The 27,038-nt window shown below is 36.4% G+C and overlaps 2 protein-coding genes across 3 annotated transcripts in view; both read left to right on the top strand.

The window, feature by feature from the left end:
• The first annotated feature begins 12 nt into the window (after positions 1–12).
• On the top strand, positions 13–10,355 carry LOC149080886 (uncharacterized). Of its 2 annotated transcripts, none has more exons than XM_089237557.1 (8): positions 13–143; positions 1,776–1,876; positions 3,013–3,117; positions 3,443–3,626; positions 4,431–4,580; positions 4,683–4,918; positions 8,409–8,780; positions 10,192–10,355. In XM_089237557.1, the coding sequence occupies exons 2-8, from the start codon at positions 1,792–1,794 to the stop codon at positions 10,353–10,355; spliced, it is 1,296 nt and encodes a 431-aa protein (XP_089093683.1). In that variant the 5' UTR covers positions 13–143; positions 1,776–1,791. The 2 variants fall into 2 exon arrangements, with proteins under 2 accessions (XP_089093683.1, XP_089093682.1); XM_089237556.1 differs by having other exon boundaries at positions 74–143; positions 1,780–1,876.
• Positions 10,269–27,038, top strand: part of LOC149080885 (ankyrin repeat and SOCS box protein 14-like) — a 30,779-nt gene continuing 14,009 nt past the window's right edge. The window contains exon 1 of the mRNA XM_089237555.1: positions 10,269–10,385. The gene's annotated coding sequence lies outside the window, so the exon portion shown is untranslated. The remainder of the gene's footprint in view (positions 10,386–27,038) is intronic.

Genomic DNA, 27,038 nt, shown 5'->3' with positions numbered 1-27,038 from the left:
GTGTTCATAAATATTGTGGTTGCAGCCGTTCGTATTATGATAAGTTGTATTTTCTTTTTTTTTTGTCCTTTCATTATAAACATGTTTCTGTTTAAATGTAAAATATTCGAATTTCCAGCCAATATTCGATTATTATATAAATGGTAAATTTCATTTTTCCGATATAGTGTCAAATAGTTCATATATATTGCATCAAGTATTAATCTATGTTTAATACAAGGTGTCACTATCGCAAAGTCATTTATACTGACAAATGACATGATACTGCGAAAGCCTGAAGTGCGGGCCGGCAACTTCGCGAATTAGACAAGAGTTTTGGTCAAAGTCCGAATTACAGAAATGATTCGAACTTTGGCCGGCCATTTCGAGAAGTGGCAGGAGATCCCGGGCCAAAACTCGATGTGCCGATGCAAGACTGACTGGTAGGAGTCAAATCCATTTTTTTAAATCGCCAATGTGTAGTACACGTCTATATGTGGAAGTTATATTGGATTAGCCTAGCTCCATGTGACGAGAGAGAAAAATAGGTGAAATTTGAGAGAAAAACTATAAAAATAATTATATAAACATAATTTTTTTCTCCCAAATTTTGGAGAAAAAAACATTACTGAATCGTGACTGCGGTTTCATGAGTTGCCATAACTAATGTGGGCATAATTATCATGAAAAAATATGCCAACTTGACGATGATCCCGAATAATATTGTTTGTTATCAGACTTTCGCTAGGGATCACCGGCAATACTGTCTAGAGCAGACTGTCTACTCTAGACGGTATTGTCACCGGCCACTTCTCAAGCTGGTCAATATAACGTTCATTTTCAGCGGAACAAAGTTGGTCGTTACATCAAGCGTCTACTGCATATATATCAATAGCAAACAGGACTTAACTGAAGGGGGGGGGGGTTGGGAAGGGTAGGTGGATCTTCTGCCCCTGGTGTCAGACCAGAAAAGGTGCTAATGGGGAGGGAGGTGGGGAAAAGCAAAACATAGAGAAAGCCCAGGGTGGCCAATTTCAGTGATGAGAATGAATTAATCAAAAGGCAGCAAAATTTGTATTGCTCAACAGGTGGCAAAACCATAAATAAGCCTCTGCCTGTGTGGGCATACACATTTTTCGCTCAAGTATTATTGCTCCTGATATTGAACTTTGAAGTTTTTTTCTGCATGCAAGATTGGGTAGAAGAGAATAGGATATTTCATATTCGATTCAGATGTTAAATGTGGTTGAGCATGTATAGTTTATGTGGAGCCATTCTTTCCCAAGAGTGAGGCGCCCCAGGCCAAGATTTTTCACAAGCCATTTTTTAAATAAATTTTCAGAATGAAAAAAAAAAATTCCTCCCAGGGTTGAAGTCCTGGCAGTGTCATCCATGTCTAGGCCATATGCTTTTTTGATGTGGCTAGCTGTAGCTATCTTAGAGCTTAATTGAATAGGGTGGGAAATATGTTGTTGTTCCCATTTAAGAGAGAAGGACCTCCACAGACAAAGCTGTTGGAAATTTATTGTAAGTTATTCAAATCAAATCAGTATTTATTGAATTTTTAATATAGGAATCCCGTTTGTTAGTCACCTCTCTTTTACAGATAAATTTTCTGGTCCTGCTAATGATGAGTGGCCCCCTATATCATGAGTTTGGTCCCTAAATCATGAGTGGTATTGGTATTTTATGAGTGTTTTTCCCGAACATGTACCATAATTTTTTACTTTTTTTTCACACAATAAATAAAATATTAGGCCTTTGTAGTTAAAATTCTAATTTCTTTTCTTATCAAGTTAGTGCTGGAATGGGATGATGAAAGAAACTGGCTTCTGCAAAGACGGAATCATGGCAGAAAATAATAATTACAGAGATGATTTGTCGACAGAGACAGAAGGTGATTTAAAATTATATAATTAGTCTATATTATTAGCTGGTAAGTTGAACTCGTTGAATTACCATACATCCCACATTTTGCAAGACGAAATCATTATTTTTAATATTATTTTTGGCTCTTGGTGAGGAGGGGATTGCCCCTAACCCCCACCCTGGATCCATGTCTGATCATTACCTTTGAAGCTGAAGTTGAAGCATTTTCTCTTGCTGAGAAATGGGGGAACTTAAACAAAATTATATCAGCAATGAAATAATTTTATTTAATTTGTTCAGCAGGAACAGCTCAGCTCCAATGTTACGGCATTGAATGAAATCGCAAGTTACCCCGTATTTGCATGCAGAATTTGAAGAATCCTTGGCATATATATTATCCGCAGGATTAAAAAATAAATTTAAAAAACTTAGCTTGTGTTTCAATAATTGAATCACATTAGTGCACTAATTAATCAAATTTATTTATGAAACAATAGCATTATTTACACACGAAACAAAATTTACAGTTGAATCACAAACCTTCAAATTCAGACTCATCAGGCTGATATAATTTTCTGTAGATTGTCCGCAGCAGTAGATAATCCATATTTTTTTAATGTTTAACCACTTTTTTAACAGATAATTCGCAGATTATACAGAGGAAAATAGGGCATATTGGTTTTAAAATATAATTTTTTGCACGGCTCCTTAAAACTTGGCTGGAATTGATGTGTTTGATGTATAATGAAGATGTCTAAAATCAGAAAAAAATTCAGTGTTTCATAGCTTTGTCATTCAGGGTTGTAAGAAAATGAACTTTGTTTTATTCAATCTGTAGATGCACAATGCACAAAGAATTTTTTTCTCACGAAGTTTGACTAATAGAACTCGGGGAACATATAAAGAAATTAAATTTTAAAAGAAATTAACGTTTTCTTAGATGATCGATGACAAAATTTGAAATATATTTTGTCTTCAGAAGTTTTCCTCCAAGGTCAACAGTTTAGGCATTGGCTAGTCGACTAGTCAATAAGCCTGTATTGTATAGCATTATTTAATAAAAAAGAAATACTTTTTTTAAATACATCGAAACTATCTCTTGGCAATCATGATTACATTTTTTCTTGGAAATCTTATTGTAATAAAAGTGTTTCTTTCTAACAGTAACTGGAGAACTGACAGTTGCTTTGATTACGACTGGTTGGATGCCTTTGCATCATGCAGCTGAGACTGGAGAATTTGAATTGCTGAAATGTCTGCTGGACCATGGTATACCTTTTATTACTAAGATAAGAACATGCTAACTTGTGTACATATAGGGAAGAAATTTTCTGTGGGTACATAATAAAATAATGTTGGGCTATGTCTAGTTAGCTCTCATATGCATGAAATTACCATTGAGCAGGTGTATTTAATTCAAAATAGAATGGTTTTGCAAGCAAATTTACAGATATGTATATAAGAGAACAAGGGAAATTTTTATTAATTAGGTATAGAAATCGAGTATGAAATATGTTACTTCTGTACTAAACTTTTAATATGCCAATCAGATAATTATTTTGGAGCTTAAATATATGGTTTTGTATTTACACAGGGCATACAGTGAATGTATGCAACATGGATGGTAGAACTCCTTTGATGCTTGCGGCTGAAAATGGACACAGCGACTGTGTAGAAATTCTTCTTCGTTCTGGTGCAGATCCTATATTCAATTGTCCCAATGGATCAGACGTTTTTCATACTGCCCTGCACTCGTCTATTATGCAAGATCATTCAGAGTATGTGATGAATACCACTTCCTTATCCTCAGAAGATTCTAATTTAGTAAATCTCATTATATATTCTATAGTTCAAGTGCTCTAATTATATGCTCTATAGTTTATGATAGATTTTCATTATACATGTAAATTATACATACAGGGTGTTCTGTTAATGGACCGACAAACTCAAGGTTGTTAGTAGGCATCAGGAGAAACAAAAATTGCAATGGAACACAGTGTCGCAAACCACGTTGAGAGGGTGAAATTCACAAAAAACACATGCAGGCTCTGAGTCCAGAGGAGACAAAAGGTGGATATCAGTCGCCAGATCTCAATCCGTGTGACTTTTTCCTATGGGGTCACCTTAAATCACTCGTTTATGCAATGCCTGTGGACACGCTGGAAGATCTCATAGCACGGATTGTCGTTGCTGTGGCAGACATCAAAAGCATACCTGGTATCTTCGAGCGTGTCTGAGAATAATTTTTACGTCGTTGTAGACTGTGCAATGATTTCAGCGACCATCACTTCCAGCAACTCTTGCAATAACTAATCAAATAAATCTCTTTGTAGTTATTATTGTACTTTTTGTCATTCCATCGTGACATCGAAACCTGCATGCGTTTTTCACGATTTTCACCCTCTCAACGTGGTTTGCAACACCATGTTCCATTGCAATTTTTGTTCCTCTTGATGTCTACTAACAACCCTCTGAGTTCGTCGGTCCATTAACAAAACACAATGTATATCATATGAAATATGTTCATACAAACCTAATATTTTAATTTACTAAGTTTTTTATTAATCTTTTGGTGCATTTAGCTGTTTAGAATTAGTTGCATCAAAGACAAATCTAGAGTATTTCATCATGGCCTGTCATCCCGGCCCAAATGCTGGCACTTATTCGATGGCAAAGAAAAAAGCCTGTTCGCATTATACAAACTTGGTGTCTTTTTCCATCGAATACAAAAGGTGCATTTTTTCAATCTATACGTTTTTTTTTATTCATTATGAATTTCATTCCATGAATTTTTTTTCAAAAATTTTCCAAACATCAAATTTATATCTTTTCAGTTACAAATGTTTGAAATTCTTGCTAGATCGTGGGTTTTCACCGGATAGTTTGATCCTTTGCAATGACCTTTCTGTTGGACTCTTGTCACCCGTAGACCTTGGCTGTCTGGAGCCAGCTATATCGTTTGCTGTCAGCAAAGAAGACGCCAAAGCCATGTCTATTCTACATGATGCTGGTGCTATGTCTGATACATCTCCTGTTCATAGGTGTTCATGTATTCATCCGATTGTTAGAGGTAAAATTATAGTTTTTCCACTTTGAATATTATGCCCCTCTGCTCCCCGCCCATCTGTTATATGGTGAGAACATTTTCTGAAGAAATCCTAAGAAGATGCTTGAGAAATGGTCTGGATAAAAGGTTGGATTGCATTTACACACATAGCACATAGAATCATGAATTTTTTATTATGTCAACCAAGGGTATCACAATCTTGTAATGCCTATAAATAATAATCCAAAAGACGTTCCTTATCCACACTGTATACAGAGCAAGGGGAAATTTTGGCACCAGCTCTGTGAACAAGCAGAATATTCACTCCATGTGTACAGAGAAATTCAAGGAGTACAGGAAATCACTCGCTGAGATTCGGATTGAAGTATTTTACACTCGTAATGGGGCACATTGCATTTGTAAAAAAAATTTTTTTTTTTTAAATCGCAATACAGTGACAAAAACATTAAATACTTTCATTTTATTACATGAACAGTATTTTTCATTGCGAAAAAAAAGGTCTATTGATGCGTTTTCTCTCCCTGAATAAAGTATTTATTTCCAGCATTTTACAATTGATCGAGCTCTATGAAATTCACATATCAAAATGTATTGACATGGAAAAAAATTCGTAAAACTGCTGCAGATGGTTGTATGGTATATTAGTGTTAGGTGTAGTTTTGGAAGAAAAATATGAATAAGATGGGACTCGATATGTCAGATTATCAAAACTGTTCTTCTGATTGAGGAGAACAGTTTTGATAATCACAATTTTTGATGGAGTAATAATATCACATTCAAGAAAACCAAACAATTTTAACTAACCACTGCAAAAATTTATGTGTAAAAATCAAAGCAGTGAGAAAGCGAACATAATTCCAATCATCCAATTACTGTGCACTTTTTGCAGGAATCATATGTTCACATAATTTCTCTGAATTATTAAGCTGAAATATCATCATGAATAACTAAATTTATGCTTAAATATGTGTACTTAGCCCTCTATAATTCATCCCTACAAGAACGTATATTGAAAAATGTTTTTTTTATAAAAATGGATGTATACTCATGTCCAAAAGTTAAGCATAATGCCTAAACAACCAGTCTGGACTGTACCTTCTGAGACGTATGCAGACTCGAATTTTGGTAGGGGATACAAAAGATTCGGGAAAGGAAAACACAAGAAACTCCTCTAAAGGAATTTTGAGTTACTAATCTTCTTAAAGCATTTTAAATTTACAGAAATTGATTAAGATGACATGCATAGGTGTTTTCTTTTGATATTTTCGATGTGAATATGTCTATTTAATCATCTGACAATACTTGAGAGCATTTGCAAAAAGTTGTGTGACGAAATCCTTTAAACGCTCATATGTCAGGAAGTATCCAACGTAAGCCAAACACAATGGTATCATCAGATGCACATTGCAAAGGGGCATTTGATGATATCACTCCGATTTCACTATCTGTACCCATGGAGCACCAGGCCCGCTGCCCTGATTGGTAACAAATTTTTTTCTGCCATATCTCGAGCAGTTTACAAAAAAAATAGACGGCATTGATATTGTTTGTTATCCATTCAAAAAACAAAGCCGTTGATAATGACATACTTGCATTATGTCAGTATTTACCACAGGATTCAAAGTACAAAAAATGTATTCACGTCAAAACTTGTGGTCATGTCTATGAGACAGCCAACCCCTATTTTTTTTCAATTATTCAAAAATGTTTTCAATTTCCAATGGTTTTGTGGGAGAGCACGTGCCCCCCCCCCCCCACATGTCCGTATGACCACATCCCCACAAATTCTGATGGGGAAAATCACCAAACACAGTATTACACTAGTATTTCTTAAAGTGAGCAATTTCGTCCTCTGGGTGAAGGTAATAGTTATGTATGCAATGTATGATGCCACTCAGGGAAGGGGGGAGGAGGTGATAGGAGGAAAAATTTTCTGGGGTTGAGGAGGTGATGAACAAAAAAGATTTAAAAACTACTATGATCTACACAAATTTGGTGATTTCCCCATCAGAATAGGTGGGGACATGGCAATAGGGGGAACGCCCGGGGGGGGGGGGGCACGTGCTCCCCTTCCCACAAAACCCTCAGAAATTGAAAACATTTTTGAACAATTTAAAAAAATTAAAATATTAAAAGAAAACGCCTTTGCATACCATCTTAATAAATTTCTGTAAATTTCAAATGCTTTTAGAAGATTATTAATTCAAAATTTTTTTAAAGGAGATTCTTGTGCTTCCGCTTCCCAAATCTTGTGTGTCCCCTCTGAAAATTTGATCCTGCGTATGCCTCAGAACGTACAGTCCATAGTGGTGGTTTGTGCACCGTGCTTAACTTTTGGACATGAGCGTCAATTGGTGCTATTACCATATTTTTAATTGAGACACTACATCAACAGAAATTTAATTAGTTACAGTGGATATTTTGATTGGTTAATGATTAATTAAGGGAAATGTACAGCTTGCCTTGATTTCCATGTTATCTGTAAACAGATAAAATCTTGCTTAGCAAAGTTGAATAGTTTTTTACTTTACACAATTTAGTGTGATTTCATAAATCTGTGAATATGTGAAATTCCAGCAGCCCTCAAAAAATAAAACTGAAGAAATCAACTCTTTCTAGATTTAAAAAAAAGTTTCACTTATAATTGCTGTATTTTGTACTGAAATGACATGAAAAAATACACTTTCTAATATGCCAAAAAAAGAAATAATAACTTTGAAAAGAAATAGGTATAATGGGGTTTAAAAAAAATTGAGGGGCGCAGTAGCCCATGATGGATAAGATATTTGCCTGAAGTACCAAAGGATCTTTAGATAGAGGTATTGCGAGTTCAATGCCCAATTCACCCTTGTCAGAAACTTTCTTGACACGGGTAAAACAGAAACAGAGACGTGACCACAGAAAAAGATTGCTACCGCAGGGAGTCCCCATTGAGGGTTAGCGCACCAAGCTCTTGATGAGTATAAAAAAAACCTGCCATTCGGAATCTGCAATAAATTGTAGGTCCTGGGTTAGCCCTCGTGTGTAGAAAATGACTGTGGTGCGACAAAAATAATCAAATGATTAAAAACAAAAGTTGAGAAAAGAAATAGGTATAATGGGATTTTTTTACTGCATAACCCCCACCATGTATATTCACATATACACAGGACCATAGAGTAGTGATTTTCAAACAGATAACCTGCAGCCCCCTTTGCCCAATTCATGATTCATTGAAGGCTCCCCAGAATAGTGTAATAGATACTTTCCCGCATATAAAAAAAGAACCTTTTCAAAGCATGAATAGGCACACAAAAAGTATCTCTAGCTCACCCTGATGCCCCTAGGAGCCATGATGCACTTTGAGAAACATTGCCATAAAGGGTTAACTATGAAATTCACTTTAAAAAAACCCACTCATTTTCTTACTTACTTACTCTTTCATACTTTGTATAAATGTTTTTGTTGCTGATAAAATTTTGATTATTTATTTATTTTTTCCACAATGTTTCAGCTCTCGATCTTTCGAGTCCGGACATGCTGAATACTCTTTTCAAATTGTATGGCAACAACTTTGGTCAGAGGTATTTCGAATGGCACGAAGTTTTTCTGGGCTCAGTGGTGAAGACTAACCGCATCAAGAACTTACTCATGCATGGCTACAACCCAGAGAACTATCTGGGACGTGATTTGCCTTTCACTGTTTTCCGATTTGCCTCGTTCGTCATGACCAATCAGTTATCACTGGTGAAGAAACTAGAACTCATCCTCGAATTCGTTGTGATGAACACCTTGATACAGGCGGAGTGTCTGGCTGTTATAGAAATTTGGAGGTCCCTCGCTTGCTTCGACGAATGCTTGTGGCGGAGTGTCATTTCAAAAATAAGTAAGCCTTATTTTTCTGTTATTCCTTTTCATTGTTTTATGGTGTTTCTTTTTGTTCCCTCGATATGCCAAGATGAATTGCACGCTTTATGTCAATACTATTTGAGTAAAGAAGACTCTTTATAGTCTGCCCATGTGCTAGTCTGGCTCTTTCAGTAATTTGAAATTTTAAGTCTCCTTCTTTCAAGTATGAAAGAGGAAACATGTCACTGCATGTCTGTGTGTAGAAATTTATTTTATTGAAAGAGATTTTTCCCTTTGACCCTCCCAAACTAAGATTGGTCAGAGATGATGCCACTTTCAGTTATTTTCTACTCAGTGCTTCACACTACTGTATTATAAAAGAAAGGAGTCAGTCTCTCTCTCTCTCCTTGTGGTATATTAATTTGTACATACATACTCAACCCATAACCCGCAGGCCAAAAATGTAACCTTCAGAGCCATATGAAGTGGCCTCTGACCTCAAACATAATTTTGTAAAAGTGAAATAAATTTTCAGATCAATTAAGTTACCCACAGTGCAGTTACACATCACTTAATTGGCCTGTGACATGTTCCCAGATCTTTTAAGTTATCTGTGGCACAGTCATACAGACCAATTTATACAAAGCAAGTGACCCATGCTGCTGTTTCACATCACTCAAGTGGCCTGAGGCACATTCCCAGATCATTGAGCGACCCTTTGCATATTTACAGATCACTCAAGTGGCCTGCATTACATTCCTAGATCACTAAAGTGGCCCACAGTACATTCACAGATCACTTTAGTGACCACCGGTATATTTACAGATCACTTGAGTGACTTGCAGCACAGTTTCAGATCACTCAAGTGGCCCACAGCACATTTACAGACCATTTAAATGATCCATGGCACATTTCCAGTTCCTTAAGTGACCCGCTGCTTATTTGCAGATCATTTGAGTGATCTGCAGCACGGTTCCAAAGCACTTAAGTGATGAGCAGTCTATTTACAGACCACTCCAGGGGTTTGTAGTACATTAACAGATCACTTTAGTGAACCACAGCATATTTACGGTTCACTTTAGTGACCCACATCACTCAACCCACCAGTGGTACATTTTCAGATCACTTTAGTGATCCATGGCATATATACAGATAACTTCAATGGCCCATTGCACAGTTCCAGATCACTCAAACGGCTCGCAGCACATTTACATATCATTTAAGTAACCTGTAGCCCTGTTCCATATCACTTAACTAAGTGACACTTTTTTCCTAACAAATGAAGTAGCCTACGCTCGTCCGAAAATCACCATCATCCTTGACTTGTTCAAAGCATCTGAGCTTTCATGTGTCAAATAAGCTTTTCCCTCATGAAATTCAGTCATGTAAACCGAATACTTGTTCACATGATAACAAAGATTGTTATTATTGATCTTTTTTTTTTTCAGGCAAGCCTTCGCTTTTAACACATATCTGCAGAATGACTGTGCGGCATCATTTGTACGCAGTTCATGGCCCTGGATTTGTAAGACTTCTCAGCAGTTTGCCTCTTCCGCCAAAACTCAGGGACTTTATGTCATTCACAAAAGTTGCCAAAGAGAATCTAAATTAGGGAAGGTTTAGTCTGTATGGAAGACATTAGGTTGATTACTTTTTTTTAATCGGTGCCATTTTTGTGTATTGTATATAGATTTTGCAGTTCACACATGAGTTGTATAGCAGGTGAGTAGAGATTTCAAACGAAAACAAGAAATGCTCGAGATATCACATCATCAATCAATCCCCTGGCAACTTTTTAGGGTGCCTAAATTATTTAAATGTCAATGGTTGCTGGGAAAGTTCACTTGTTTTTAGGTGTTTCTGTTTGGGGGGTGGCATAGAAGAAATCTGATACTTTGAGCATGTTCCAAAATTCGTGGCAGAAATGTAAAAGGGTGATAAAACTCGACTAGACAAGCGTATATCACCTTACAATGCATGCTTAATACTGAAGCGATGAAGCTCTAGAGGTACGGCCAATGAGGTACTTGCTGTGCCATTAAATGATGATTATTGCAGCAAACTACTGGAATGTGCGGTCACCAACAGTAATGGTGTGTTTGGCTCCACACCATCATATGCAAAACATGGATGGCTTAGAACATTTTCAGCATTTTTCATTCTGTAAAAATGTGTTTTCTGGCTGTCTACCATCATGGGGAAAAGTCACAAAATAAGAAAAAAGATCATGGGAAGTTAAGGAAAGATCACAGAGAGGAAGAAAGAAAATAAAGTCGCCAATATTTTTTAAATTAATTTATTTTCAGATTTATCCCGGTAAGTTCCTGTGCTAGATTTTATTGCAGAAAAGCATTGCCCATTTATGATGGATGGCTTTTGTTATGAAGCCTAATAGGCTTCCATCGCAAAAGCCTCATAGATACCTTAATTGTGCAATCATAGTTGGCTGAAAGTAGGTTCTCTCTGCTTTTTCAACTTTAAAGTGCAAATACGAGTCAATTTCTGTTAAAAAGAAAAGTCGTCGCCTCAGTGAGCAGCAAAAGCAATTGGAAATTGCTGATCCTCATTGCACCAGATCTTGACGATTTTTTTTTTTGTGAGCAAAAGAGCTATTCTGCCAAATAATGGCTGCTGAATCACCAACATCACCAAATAACAAATGTTAAATTGCCAATGATATCACCAAATAACAAATGTTAAATTGCCAATGATATCACCAAATAACAAATGTTAAATTGCCAATGATATCACCAAATAAAGATTATTGAATCACCAAATAAGTCACAGAAAAGACAACATTTTCCTTTGGGTATTTGGTAGACATCCTGCTTTTGTTACTTATGGTGTCCTGCTTGTCATTCTCAAAACACTTTTTTTGCTGAGTTGTTGGTGCAATTTTCAAAGGGTAACTCTGATTTGTCATGTGTTTTGTGTTTCGTTGGAAAGTGCTCTTGGTACAATCTTTGAGCTTTTCTTGCATTTCCATTTGTAGTCGTGTACATGCAATGCATATCAGGCTATTGGAGATTAGTATATGTATCCATCTCATTGGTAAGCTTCCACACAAATGGTAACTACTGCTGTGAGCAGCTCCAACGTTTGCATAATGAATTTTGGAATACATTGTATATAGATCAGTGGTGTTACAAATGGGGCTTTAACATACTGTGTGTTTTCTTATAGTCAGTAAGTGAGTCTGTGTTAACTTTTCATTTATTAAGCAGGGTAATGCATACTCTCATGTAAAATATTAAACTAGATTTGTCAAAGATGTGTACATGTGCAAACTTTTAGAGTGTTGTAATATAATCTGCAAATACTAATTGTTACGTGTTTGCCCTGATATTGTGCAAGCGTATCACTTTTGCTATCTGCGTCGTCATTAATTTTGTAACCTACGGAGAAATTGGAATAATTGTGTTTGATACTAGTATGATAAACAACCGACAATGAGGGCAAATAACAAGGAAAATCATAAATCCTAACTTTTGGATGCTTTATGGGTTTTTAGAACAGAAATGAAAGGATTCAAATACCTTAAATACAGTTAGACACACAGTAGGTGCCATTGAAGCCTTACTTTTCGACTTTATCCCTCTAATGACATGAGTCTATTTATCCTCATAAGGATAATTTGACCAACGACATCCTTTAAGCTTGAAAAGTTGCTCTTTATCTGATGATGGCTAGAAAAACCTTATCAGATACAAATAGGTGCCATCTTCCAAAGACAGAGATAGATAAATAATCTCTCTGATCAAGGACTAGCTTTTTTAGCAAGGACCTTTTCGAGGACTAGCTTAACACTTCTCCACAGGTTGCTTTAGCTGACAAAACAAAAATAGGCCTATGTCTTATCAATTCAGATGCCAAGGCAGAAATGAAAGGGAGCTCCTGTTTATGAATTTGTCAACGATGGTGCTTTCCTGTTTGGTCGTTGTTGTTGTGTTTTCATTCTGAAAGGGGAGCAACACGGGAAGCATCAGGGTATTTCTGACGGAGACCCCAGGCCAGAAAAATCAAATCATATGATCGTTTGTTTGATATCTCTTTCCTCCAAAGATAGCACCCCATTGTGTGTCAAATTACATGTAAGAAAAATAAATCCTTTTTATTTTTAATATTACTCCTATACCCTTTTCTTAACATTCGTGCCTCTGGGTCTGGATGCTTACCTTGGGAGGGCCAGCTTATGAGTATACACAGTAGATTGATTTTTTATGGGATGCATAGTCTTATGTTGGAGAATTCACATCTTTACTTAACTATCACTTTCTGTATTGTTTTATATGTTGTCAATATGTAGGTCTGTACTGTGATATCAATAAACATGACTTATGTTGTTCAAATCACTCTGGCTTCATGCAATGCGGACAAGCTGGTAGATTTGCTTTAATCCCAATACAAGACCTTTTAAGTAACTTCCAAAGGGGTTGTATAGTTATTTGAATTAAAAAAAAAAACTTTTTATGCAGACACCCTGTGCTCAAAAACCCAATCAGAAAGTTGTTATCCTGTCTCTCCTGATTCCATCAGAAAAAATTCTGTTCCTAAGTGCAATATCCACTGAGATATTTGAATAAAAAAACCGGAGAAATGTTGGAAAAAACAGGATAAATGCAGGGTAAAATGCATTTCATTTTACCATTGCATAGCTATATCAAAAAATTTGCATTGGGCATGACTTATTAAGATAGGGTTATCAGATTCGAAAACAGAAAGGATGACGCCTGCGAACGGGTGCTCTTGGTAAGTCACTTTTCCCAATTTTCACAACAGATGGTGCCTCTATACTGCCAAAAAAAAAAACAATAATTTTTCTGTTTTATAACTGCTAAAAAAAGGTACAACTGTCAGATCCTTCCTACCTTTAGAATAAATTTCTCCCACCATCTGGACAATTTTACTGCTGATCTTGGAGAATAACGAGAGATCCTTTTTGTGTTACCTATCTTTTGCTTCTGTATCGAAATGAATGTTGTGGTTTCTCTAATGTCTTTCATATTATTCTAGAGCAGGCTGGGTCTTAGAATAGCATCTGCCCTGCTTAGAGGGAACTTGGGTTCTTGTATTCTGTAAATTTCGACGATGATTGTTCGAAGTGTGGAAAAAAAACCCACTCACAGAGTTGTCTACTGCTACGGATTGTCTGTAGTTACTACCAGGGGTGTCAAATTTGCTCCCCGGGTAGATACCCATTCCCCCCCCCCCCCCCCGGGCTGGGTTTTTTTGGGGGAAAATGGGTTTTTTGTAGGAAACATTGTTTGTTTTCGAAGAAAATGTGTTACTTTCAGGTTAAAATTTTAGTTTGAGCTTAGTTTATGCATTCCAAAAATTGCTGCATAGTGCAGTGTTTAGAATATGTATATTTTGATATAATTTTTAATGATTTTTTAGGAACAAAAATGTGATAATAAATAATTTCTTGGAATTACAAACACCCTTTTTATAATTCTTCTACCTTTCTTATGTAAGCATTTAGGTATGAGATCCACATATTAAAATATTTTACAAGAAATCGCAAACAGAAAATTGTAACCATGGACCTTAGTTTAAAAAATATACCTGATATATGTGATAAGCATACCTACAGAAATTTATTTATAATACACAATAATTTTTCACACACACACAAATCCTTGTATAAATAAATTGAAGCATCTGTGAAGAAGTAAACCAATGTATGTAAACTGAATTTTCATTCAAAAAATATTTACATGTTTTTGCAATACTTTCTTCTAAGTTTTATACAGGTACATCAGACTTGTTAATGACTTATCTCCTCTTAGCCAGGTCATTTTTTAATTATCACTGCTCCTTTAAAAATATTTCAGAATTTAATTTAATGAAGTAGCGATATTCTTTAACAGTGAGGAATTTAAGAAAAAGAGAAGCACAAGACTTTAGCTCCTGAAAGTTTGGATTAAATTATAAAAAAAAAAACTGGTTCTGGTTACATAGCTGAAAGGTTTTATTTTTGACTTATCAGGACACTTTTGGTTACATTTTCTGCGGGGTCTGAAAAATGTGGAGAAAAAAAATTCAGGCACCACATTCCGATTTCTGAATTTTCATTATCTCCAAATTCATTTATTTTACCACACATAATTTTCTTGCTGCAGTTCTGCATACAACTCAAGGTTCAGATATAATTACACAGAAGTGTGTGTTTTTGTGTGTGAACAATTATTCCCTTACTTACAATCATGGTCAATTTTATTGATCAAATACATAGTTTAACATTCACCAAAAATGTATATTTAGACATAATATAAGATGTACACATATAGGATATGCATTAGGGTGGGTCAAAAAAAAACATTTTATTTGCAAATCGCTATAGTGCGAAAAAGTAGCCTCCTTTAATAAAAAGAAAAATGACATAAAAAAATTTAAAATCGATTGACATCTTCCGGTCATGCCCCGTACTTGAAGTTTATGAAAATTGACAAAATTGAACACTTTTCTTAAATTCTTTTAATACTACTTAAAATTTGATGATTGATGTGCAAAAGTTTCTTATGCTTATTTTATGGTTCAATAAAGTAAAATTAAAACATCATTGATATTGCAATGTTTATCGGTCGCACAATATGTTCGAAAAACTGGAATTGACCAAATTTTTGCAAGTTTCCTTGTACAGCTCTTCGCATGCTTTGTCAGAGCAAAATGACCCAGAATTAACCATGAAGAGGTGGCTGCACATTGAGTTCCACCTACACTCTATCCAATCAACCATCCAAAGTAGGAGAGTGTATGTACTGTAGTGACCTTATGTTCTTTGAATAGTGAGCACTCATGATGACAAGCATAAACAGAAATTTATTAATAAAAAAAAATAAAATAAGAACGTTAACATGAGACGACGATCCTACTCGATCGCTTTTTCACACCCTCTCTCTCCCTGTTTTTTTCGAATGTCCAATTTTGTTTTTGCAATCTTCCGTCTCCTGAGGCTTTTCTTCTTCTTGCGCTCTCGAGCCTTATACCATATTGTTACGTCAAGGTTCTCAACTGAGAGACGCGCTACAGAACACTACATGTACTTTACATTATAGTTACCAAAATTGACTAGGATTTACTAGTTTACAGTTTCTTCTATTGTTTCTTTTCCAAGTGTTCACGTTTAAAGTCTAACTTTTGCACAATGAAACTTGCAAAAATTTGGTCATTTCCAGTTTTTCGAACACATTGTGCGATTGATAAACATTGAAATATCAATGATGTTTTAATTTATTTTACTTTATTGAACCATAAAATAAACATAACAAACTTTTGCATGTTGTAAGTAATATTAAAAAATTAAGAAAAATGTTCAATTTTGTCAATTTTCATAATCTTCAAGTAGTATGCGCGACCGAAAGATATCAACTGATCTTAAAATTTTTTATGTTGTTTTTCTTCTTATTAAAAGAGGCAACTTTTCCGCACTATAGCAATTTGAAAATGAAACTTCATTTTTTTTTCAACCCACCTTGTTGCACATAGGTACATGTTTAAGTTACATATTTTGAAGTTGTGGAAAAAAAAAATACAATTTTCCTCCGGTTTTGCCCAAAAATCCCGCCTGGGCTGTAAGTGAACAATTATTCTCTTATTTTATTATTCCCAATTTTATTAATCAAATACATAGCTCAACATGCACTAAAAATATATATTTAGGCATAATGTAAGATGTACACATGTTTAAATTAGATATTTTGTGGTTGTGGAAAAGAAAATTCAATTTTCCCCATTTTGCCCAAAAAAACCCGGGTTTTCTACCCAAAAAACACGGGTTTTTTACAACCCTGGTTACTACGGACAGCCGCAATCAACTACGGAGCTGCGGGAGACACTCTCAATACTACGGAAATCGGATTAAAAAAATCGGGTCTTTGAGTTTCTTGTAGTGTTCACTCATTTTGATTATTATTTTTATAAAATTGCATCGATCTTTACCGTAACGATGAATTCGTATATGCATGTGAGAGAATTCGAGAGAGAAGACGAGCTCGGAGCCTGTTTTGTCTGTGCGTGGAGGGCAATCTGTAAAGCCGCGTCTAAACCCGCCGCTCTACCAACACCTTCTATAGCAGAAAGCCTCCGCGTGAAGCTTTGACGTCACTGAAGTCGACCATTTCACTTGTAAGACGCCTTCATATACTGTATTAAGGGGTTCTAGATAATATAGAAAATATATAAAGTATTTCGATTAATTTATTGTAATGGTGTAAATTAATTAATTGAAAGGGTTTAATTAATTAATTGAAAGGGTTTAATTAATTGAAAGGGTTTAATTAATTAATCAGTTAGATGGTTTAATTAATTAATCGATTAAAGTCGTTTTAATTAATCAAATGAAAGGTAATTGGTTGTCCATCAATTATCTTTTGAACGAGTAAATTATTCCAGACCGGGCCGTAGACTAATAGAAATTTGATTCACTGGGTCGCGGTTTCAAAAAGATTGAGAAACACTGGCCTACGTACAGGGCCGTCTTAAGAGTATCATGGGCCCCCGGGCCAAGTGGTTTTTCGGAGGCCCTACCTGGTATGTCCTGGAAAATTTCAACGCTGACCTCACCTTTACGTGAAATAATGAGTATAGTATTGGTTAAGGTAATCCGAAGTAAGGGTGAAGCCCTGTAACTGGTTTTTTACCTATTCTTTTCGAAAAATTAAGTGGCGTCACGCGACCATATCCCGTTGGAATACCAAGTTTTTTCATACATTTTTTTGTACTGTTCTACTTCACAAAATCATTTTTTCTGAGTATAGCTGCTACAAATACCGCTGATTTTATCAAAATATTTTTTGCACCATATATATCTGCGCCATGATAAACGGATTCTCCTGTCCGTAGAAGTGAGCGGGGCGCAAACAGCAGGTCTTCTTGCAAACAACCCTCTCTCATGAAGTCTTTTAGAAACAGTCACCCTTGATACACGGGATCCTGTGGCTGCATACAAGTCACGAGAGAGCTGAGAAGCTGTAGCACTCCTATTACGCCTCGCTATAATCGACAAATGGCGATCTTCTCTGGCCGTCGTGGCTCTTGGACGACCTTGCCCAGGCTTTCTCTCGATGGATCCGGTATCCTGGAACTGTTTCCATAAGTTACACACGACGCTGGGCGTTAAATTGAACTCTCTACAAATCTGGACTTGAGATTGGCCTGCTTCTAGCCTCCCCACAATTCGCCACCTCATTCCATCATCTAAACGTTGGTGGTTACTCATTTTTACTGTTACAATTTGAAATTAACCGATTGCTGCAAAATAACACCAAGAAATTCGCCGAGGTGTGCTAGCGAACGAAATGCGTCTTAACTTACGCGCGCTTATAAAGCCTGTTTCTCTACTGGCTCCGCCTACACACACGTGTACGCTTACGTATTTGACGTACAATATTAGCATTTTTGTCTAGAAGCAGTGGTTTTACATTCAGTTCAGTTCTTTTCATGAAATTCGATAAAATATGCAAATTCTATTAATTTATTTCACCAGTGTACATTACTCCCTCACGTATTGCTGGGATGTTGTTTAACATTGTATCACCAACAGAACTATTGATTATGTGTGATGAATGGGTTGCTCTACAATCCAAAGAATTACAAGAGAGATTTCTTACATGGAATGTCTGAATCACTTCTCCGTCTAATGATGTTGCTAATTTCACCTTTACTTATCGAAAGTCCATGATCCTTGCACTCTTTTATGATTGCACTGAAGCTGAACTTCGTGTGGAAAAGTGCTACAACATAGCAAGGGCGTAAAGTTATTGAAAATGTTGGGGGGGCTCAAGCCCCATACAATAGAACCTCGTTTATTCGTCGCGTCGTATAAACGAGGTTTTTAAGCACGTCGTCGAACAGTCGGGTCAAAGCGTCGTATAAATGCAAAAATCGTATAACTGAAACGTTATCTCTACCTTACTCTTCCGCAAAAATTTCCCTAAGAAAACTAAAAATTATTGTAATTCAAAACCATATTTCATGAAATTGAAATCAAGAAAAAATTATATTACAAAAAAAATTACTCGAAATACAGCACTGAGATTGACATAACATTGCTGTTTCATAAACCTCAAGCACTCTTATGATGTTCCTTTCAAGATTTGAAATACAAAAATGCGTTATTTATAAACTTGAACAAAAAATTCGTCTGTGTTGTTCGATTTCTATATTCAAGAAAAAAGTCAATAAAGCATCGAGTTCAGCTCTTCTGAAAAAAATCAGTTCTGTTTTAAAGAACTGTTTTTGCGTGCATCTACGGTCAACAATCAACCTCCGTTAGCAGTCAGTTCATTTCGGAACTTGCAACAGATATTGTTGAAGCCACCTCCATTCCGTGGTCACATCCGCAGGAACACTTTGAAAATGATTATAATTTTTTTCAAGGACTTTTAAAGACTTGAAAATGAACTTTTTCTCCAAGGATTTTCAAGGAGGGTACGAACCCTGTCCCTATATATCAGGGCTTGACAAATCTCGGGCTCCAGGTCACCATGGCGACTAGAAAATCGGTATCGGCACCAAACATTCTCTGCATGTGATTGCTAGAGTGGAATCATAGGATGACGAAAACAGTGTGGCTTTCAACATGGGAGGGGAGGGGGGTCTCCGTAAGTCCTGAAAAAATCTAAAAAACATCATTTCGGACCGTTTTTCTTCAGCAAAAACCATGCTTGGCTCTTCAGGAATATGGCTGTTTCCTACATAGTTTTTGATTTGTCAAGATCGGCTATATATTCAAATGACATCAAAACAGAAATCATTCAATGTTTTAAAACAGTATTGAAATTTATACTCGATGAAAAATTCAAAAAGCATGGTCATATAGGCTTATGCAGCCAGAGCCGCTATCCTATAAAATGTTTGACAAATGATTTTACTTCATGTTCATTTCTTTTTCTCTTTAGAGGTGGGGGGGGGGGGGTGAAGAGGACAAAATCACTGAAAATATTACGATTTGATATTTTGGTTTTTTGTTGGTCGGCATTTCTTCGAGCAGAAATACTTAATTTCGTTTCATTTGTGTTCAATAATGTGCATTTCAATATAGTACAGGAGTACCGTATTTAATTTGCAAAAAATTCAATATAAACAAACAAAACAAAAATATTAAAATGTCTGAGTGAGTACAGTGTTTAAAGAGAGGAAAAATGCGACACCATACTGGGCTCTTTCGCGTATTAATAATGAGAAAATTATTATTGCGTAATTAATGACAAAAGTTCGGTGTAGATAATATCTGATATGGTGATAATCTCATTATGAAATCAATGATGCAATAATTTTATTGCATCAATTAAAAAAATGTGAAGGAAGAGCAACTTTTTTGCGCATTAACCCTATATAGTCCCGTTGATTTTTGAATAGACATGGTAAATGGTCAAAAAACACAAACAGGTTTTTTGGTATTTCAGAAAGTACATCCTTTAGTGTCATTTCAGTACAAGGTACAGCTATATAATTACAATAATTTTTATCTATCTAGAAAAAGCTGATTCCTTGTTGGTGTCATATTTGAGAGCTGTCCCAATTTTACGTGCTCAGAGATTTATATTATAGCACCAAATTGAGGGAAATGAAAATAAAATTCAAGGACGAAACTATTCAACTTTGCTGAGCAAAATTCTATCTGTTTACAGATAACATTAAAATTAAGGCAGACTATATTTTACCCTTAATTAATTATTTTAGCTAGTTAAATCCAGTATAATTAATTAAATTGCTGTTAAAATATGCTAACAGTGCCAATTTGCATCGGTTTCTGGAAAAAAAATAATTTTCAATACGTTTTATGGAGGAGAACCATAGAGGGTATAAAAACATTGGTTTCGATTTTATTTGGCCAACATAGGTGATCAGTTGCTATTAATATCAAACCAAAAAATTTGGGTGTCATAAGATGTTTTTTTTACACAAATTATTTTAGACTTATTTTGTTCCTTGTTATTAGAGACCACTGTTTAAGCAAAACAAATTTGAATAATCCAACTCGCAGTTTTCCAAACTTTTTGTTTCATCGTCCTCCTCTTCAGAATTTGTTTTTTTCTCAATCCCCCCCCCTGGACCTTTCCATGCCCCCAAGGGGCGATATTGCCCATTATAGGATACTCTGATCTAACTGATCATAACTTCAATAACAATCTCTGTTCCCATTCTTCTAATCACTATCACCGAATATTATTACCAAAATCTCTTGTGTTGTCTGATCAATAATTTCATGGTCGGTTTTCTTTCACCTTTCGTAGTTTTGTAATTTCTGAACTCCGGATAATCCACCCTCGGATAATCGAGGTTCTACTGTACTTTAGATTTCTTTAACAATCTTGTTCCAAACAATGTTTGTCGTAAAAGCTTTTGGCCTCAAGAATATCTGTATAAACATTTTATGCAATCGCAAAATTCCCAAAAAATTAGAGAAACTGCTAATGAGGTTGTACTTACCAAGATTATTATTGCTCTGTTACAAATTGGGCTTTGATGATGATTCCTTCATCATGAAGGATGAGTAAGGATGCAACGATCGATCAGCGTTGACTTAAAAATTTGTAACATGAACACTCAACGATGACACTTGTATTCAAAAACAACTGGATGTTTCTTCCTCTTCTTATATGCTATATTGCTATAGTTAATATGGCAATCCTGTTTTCGGTATTGTCAACTCTGTACAGAAAAATTTCTCACGTCTTCGTGCGCAACCATTTGTCGGCAATTACCTTTTGTAACTACTATAGTTCTGCTGGTCAAATGGTGATTTGACCAGCCGAATTCATCTTTTGTGACCATTTCGGATGTCTTTTATTCTTCGTTTTTTTCTCATGGTTAGTACATCTGGACAACATAAAAATGTAACACTGTGCTAGCTTCCTGAAGGAGGGACACGTAGATGTGTGTTACTTAAACACCTATAAACACATGATTCAGTTAGATGGCGGTATCCATGACTGAAAATTTCGGGAAAGTTCTCACGCTTCCTCAGGGAAAAATTTCCAATACATCTGGCTGCCCATTCGTGTGTGTCTTTGTTCGGAATTCGCCTATATATATGTGTGTGTTTGTGTATGCTCCGCCTCGCTTCAGGGCAGTTGTATTCTAGAAAGGCTACTAAATTTCTAGTGGAACAAAAATAGTCAAAGCGCCGCTGACAGGAAAACTACAACATCGATCTCGTTATTGCTATCATATAATACATTGCTACCTCCAGAGGGGTGTACAAACAATGAGGAAGGAGATCGTACAGGAAGCCATTACCATTACCATGAACTTTTATGTGAAGCGCCGGGGCTTATCCCCACATCTTCTCCGTCTTGGGTTGCATTTGGCAAATAAGCATGGCTTTATGTTCATTTTAGGATATAAATGAACATAGTTTTTAGACAGGTGTTTTGTTGATCGAAAAAATAAATCATTGCTTATTCCTGAGTTCAATTAAGGACAAAGTCCTTGTTTGTAATGGTAAAGAATCCTGATTATATATTATGTACAGTATACATGCGGTTATATATGGGGTAAATATACATGGGATATTTTCTGGGGTCATTTTTATGTTCTGAAATCCCTTTGGTAACTTTCGTCGATTTTCCAATGTTTATTGACGATTATATCTTCTTTTCACTATCCTGATTATGATACAATAGATCGATATCTGTGGTTTTACGAGTAAATGTGATTATAATAAGTATTGATCTGAGTTTTTTTTAGTTTTTTATATATATATATATATATATATATTTTTTTTTTTCTTTTTTAATATTTTTTCTTTTTAAATATAATATATGCGCAGATTTCTTGGCTAATATAAATTTCTTTGCACTCTTTACAGAAATAGTATGGGTATTTTTCATTTTGTTCCCTATGCCGCCATCTGTGCACACAGGGAGGTATCTAAACCGCCTCCTCTGTGGATTTTTGTTGATTATGCTGCTTCGTCGAGATTTTCTGGATTAGCCGTTTTTTCGTTCCAGTTTTTCATGAACTCATTTCACTCTATCCCATGGTCCAGCAACGACACGATCTCCACCGCTCGATGCAGGGCCGGGACTAGAGGACTTAGTTTTCCGGTTTTCTTCCTTTTCCTCACAAGAAAGGAGCCCAGTAACAAGACAACCTCCGTTGCTTGATGCGGGGTTCTACTTAATTGCGGTACTTAGGGTCCATAGTTATATTTCAACGGTGTAACGCCGTGACCTCCGTCAGGCGATTCACCATTATTCTATGGCTTTCAACCGTTTGTTTAGGCGGTTCCTGATGTCAGTATTGCATCCTTTTCTTCCCTGATGCCTTCCAATCGATGTTTCAATTATCTGTTCTTTTCGTTCTTCTTTTCTGTTTCTAGCAGTATAATTTGCTGTGATCGTTTATATGTATTATTTTCGTCTATCTGATAATAGATTTTTCATTGGTATCTGATATTTTGATTGTTTAGTTCGCTTTGGGTTTAATTATACTAAATCTTTGGCGCCATCTATTGATCGTTGTTGGACTGATGAACTTTGGGGAATTTTAATCTCGTTGAATTAAATTAATCTAGTATTAATTGGCCTGAGGGTGTCGAGGATATGTTGATCATTCTTATCAGTCATATTGAGTTACCCGAAGCGGTCTCGCTGAGGCTCGCTGCGTCTCCTTGGCTTAGCGTGGAATTTCGCACCGGAAGTTGATTGTTTATTTTAATTATCAGTTTTTAGATTAGGATGTTCTTAGGTACATAATGATTTAAAACAATGTGTTACTTGTTCTTGAGGATACATTTATGGTATCGCTACATCTGTTGGCCACGTTTTTGTATGTTGGTAAGCCGTATTTATTGGAGATAGTCATCCTGAGGCCAGAGAATGAGTGGATTAATGGGTCTGGAAGCGATATAGACCGGTCAACCAGTTCCCTAGTTAACAAGTGAGGGGGGGTTGGGGTGTATTCTGTTGAACAGTTTTCTCCTTTTTTTTTCTTAACTCATAATGGGTATCTGTCACAGGCATAGTACAGAAGTGCATTCAAGAGGATTCACTGATGGCATTTTCTACTTCTGTCGCCAGCCGATCTACAGAGACAGTAAACAATGCTCAGCTAAGAAAAAATAAATTAGTGATTGCTCTTTCTGATGCCCGTGTCAGAAGTACGGGCTTTGTTGTCCTCAATGGTTAATGCTGATTGCGACTCAACGCTTTTCTTTGATCTTGTCCCAAAGCGATTTGCCTTGTCCTATCTACCCGCGAAAGCTGGTTGTCTGGAATAACTACTATATGGTCATACAGGCCCCCCTAACTAGGCTGGGGCAACCGGGGCATTGCACCAGGGCCACATGCCTAATTGGGCGCCACAAAATAATGTACATTTATTTTGCATAATAATAATCCTTTCCAAGGGCCCCCAGAAAAAGTGTGCCCTGGGGGCCCCGAAAAGGCACGCTATGGTCCTGTGTTCATAGAAAAAGAATTTTCTCGCTAAACATGGAAAGAAAACCTATAATTTTTTTCTTTGTTGAATTAATTTTCAATTTGAAATCTTATAAACGGATGACCGAGAGAGAGGCTTGAAAAGATCTCTCGACCAAAGATCTCGTTGTAAAGTCATAACTATTAACATCATCAGACATCAGACATACATTGCACTATAAACATGCCCCCCACCCCGCTCAACGGTGGGACTAACCAACACCTTCTAGAGCAAGCTGCTTTAGAAGGTATTGGACTAACAGGGCTCTAGTGCGGGGGGACGATTTCCCCCCCCCCCCTATCATTTTTTGTTTTTCACACGAAAAATTCACTGTATCCACCAAAGGCCCTGATGCAGGATAGGGGATGCCTATAACATCTCTTTTATAGTCCTTGCCAACAAAATTAGTGAAATGGGAATACTCGTTATCAAGTTATCGCAGCTTCCGGTCATTTTTATTTGGTCCCCGAGTGACGTTATACCGAGGAATGACTATTTATGATTTATTGAATTTTAAATAGATACATTTTGCGGCACTTACATACCGATATTGTGCATGCATTTCACTATTTATAAAGGGGTGGCCAACCTGCTTCCTGAGGTAATTGAAGATTAATTTTTACTTTTTAAATTGAAGAAATTCTTTTCAATTTGTGAGCGATATTTTTCTTATGAATGAATGAGTCTTGTAGCAAACTTGTAGGCTATCTCCCCCCCCCCCTTACCGATAATGTGTAGTAGGCCATCTTTGCAATGACCTAATTGATAACTTTTTATTGAATTAGTTTTAGTTTCGTTTCTCATCTTCGAAATTCCCAACCAGATGAGGAGCAAAGCCGCTTGAAAGATAATCTTAATGCAGCTCTTAATGCAGCTTTGATGGGGAGAAAACGTTGAGGGGGCGGGGATATCACATACCTCATTGGCGTTGCTGTCACTGCCTTTTCAGTCACCTCATCAATAAAAATTATACAGTTTGTACAATTTTTGTTGATACACATGCACAATTTAGATTAGGATGTTCAGTTTTCCTACTCAAAAATTCAAAAAAAAATTCTAATTTTCTTTCCTAAATGAGCATTCTTACGAAAACGAAGAGCCAGTCAAATTATATTAGTGGAGGGTGCAAATCTGTTCCACAAAACAAGGGTTATGGTGTTGACTACACTCTTTAGGAAGACGTTGGCTGAGGTGTTGGGCAACATTTAAAATTTCCATGAGTGCTGCGAACGTAAATAGTTCAGGAATCCCTTAGTTATAAAGATAATATTTTGTATTGATTGTTAAAATGTAGTGGTGACTTAACGAATGGGCCAATAAAGCCCGGTCGAGGGGTTGGTCTTGGACCTTTGAAAAATTATCATTTATTTTTCATTTCCTTTTTTAAAATCAATATTATAATTCACTTGTTGTTTATTTGATTCTATGTTCTACCCCCACCCCTAGTCAAATTTTGTTGTAAAGGGGCTTGAAAAATGTTTCGGCATCGGTCCTCAAGATCTGTTATGAATGGGCATTTAGCACCTATTCTTTATAGAGTGTAATTTATTTCGGTTTCAATATCATTGCTTCCCATTTTTCAACCTCCCCCTCCCCCCACCATGCATCTTTGGGCTTATTTTCATGTCGGCGCCATGGCCGTCCTCCGGTCGCAGTGAACAAAAGAAGAGACACTCAGTTTTTGCCACAGGCAAAGAAGAAAGAGCCCCCTCAACACCTCAAAGAATCTTCCTCTCAGCCGTGCCTTCTGGCAGTAAGGATTGGAACCGATGGAGGGTGCAATTGGGGATTCAACGGCAGGGAAGAAATGAGATAAACGTATTGTCATGGAACAAGAAAGCCAAAGACCATCCAGATTTTTTAAAAGAACTAAAATTTTGAGCAGATTGTGTTTCCATTAACTAATTCATAATTAGGACAACTTTTGGTTAAAAAAAAAATTTTCATCATTGCAAAATGAATAATCCATATTCATACGAATTTTTGGGGGGGCTGAGCCGCGTCTTCAAAAATGTTGGGGGGGGCTCGGGCCCATGGGCCGTATAGAAGTTTACGCCTATGCAACATAGCCTTCCCAAAACGAATTTATTTTAGGTGCCATAACTTTGCATTCAAAACTTGCAGTTCAAAAAAAAGAATGTCCTCACTCTACACATTCAAAAACACAAATTATTTCCACTTGTTGGAGGTTAATCAACCTATATTGCAGATATAGTTCGTGTTCAGTTCTGCTCCATTTTCAAAATTTCTGCTCCAAAAATGAAATTTGCTGTTCCGAAATGGATGAGGAGCGCTTGCACCCCTGCACCCAGAAAACCTGCTGCTAGGAAAAACCCGGCTTAAATAATATATTTTAACACATAACAAAGCAAAAGAAAGCCTCATCGGAAACGAAATTGTGTTTCAATCCTCTATCGGAGGGATACTTCGCGGAGCAAAATATTTAATTAACAAATATTAATACAAAAAGGAAATTTAACTCGCCTGTGAGGAGTCAAATGCGCCGTGCATTTCGTGGATCTCTTCACTTTTGTTGTGTTTTCTTTCCTTTGTCTCCCTCTTTTATTGTGCAAAAATACGTGGATATACAGATGACAGAACATACGATGCGCCACACTAGGAAAACACAAATGCGTAGTGTGATAAAATTACACGTTTCTGCCTACGCGAAATGGTCCTCTTCAGTTCACGCGGCGCAGTAGAACCGGGAAAACCCGGCATAATGACAGTGCCGTCTTAACGCATTGGCCCACCCGGGGGCCTCAAGACAATACTGGTTACAATTTATTCGCGGTTTTATACACATGGTTGCCGTATTGATTGAAAAACCATTGTTATTCTCTGACAATTCCGTGGCGCAATCTGT

This window comes from Pholcus phalangioides, unplaced genomic scaffold, assembly GCF_987345545.1.
Source record: "Pholcus phalangioides strain wild (caught in Gottingen) unplaced genomic scaffold, Ppha-v1.0 ptg000010l_1, whole genome shotgun sequence".
In the NCBI taxonomy this organism is placed as follows: Eukaryota; Metazoa; Arthropoda; class Arachnida; order Araneae; family Pholcidae; genus Pholcus; species Pholcus phalangioides.
This window is presented reverse-complemented; position numbering and strand designations above follow the sequence as displayed.

Excerpts from the sequence above, each read along its gene's own strand:
- LOC149080886 (XM_089237556.1), top strand. Across the intron at positions 1,877-3,012 it reads TTTGTCGACAGAGACAGAAG|TAACTGGAGAACTGACAGTT; the intron begins GTGATTTAAAAT and ends TCTTTCTAACAG. Across the intron at positions 3,627-4,430 it reads ATTATGCAAGATCATTCAGA|CTGTTTAGAATTAGTTGCAT; the intron begins GTATGTGATGAA and ends TGGTGCATTTAG.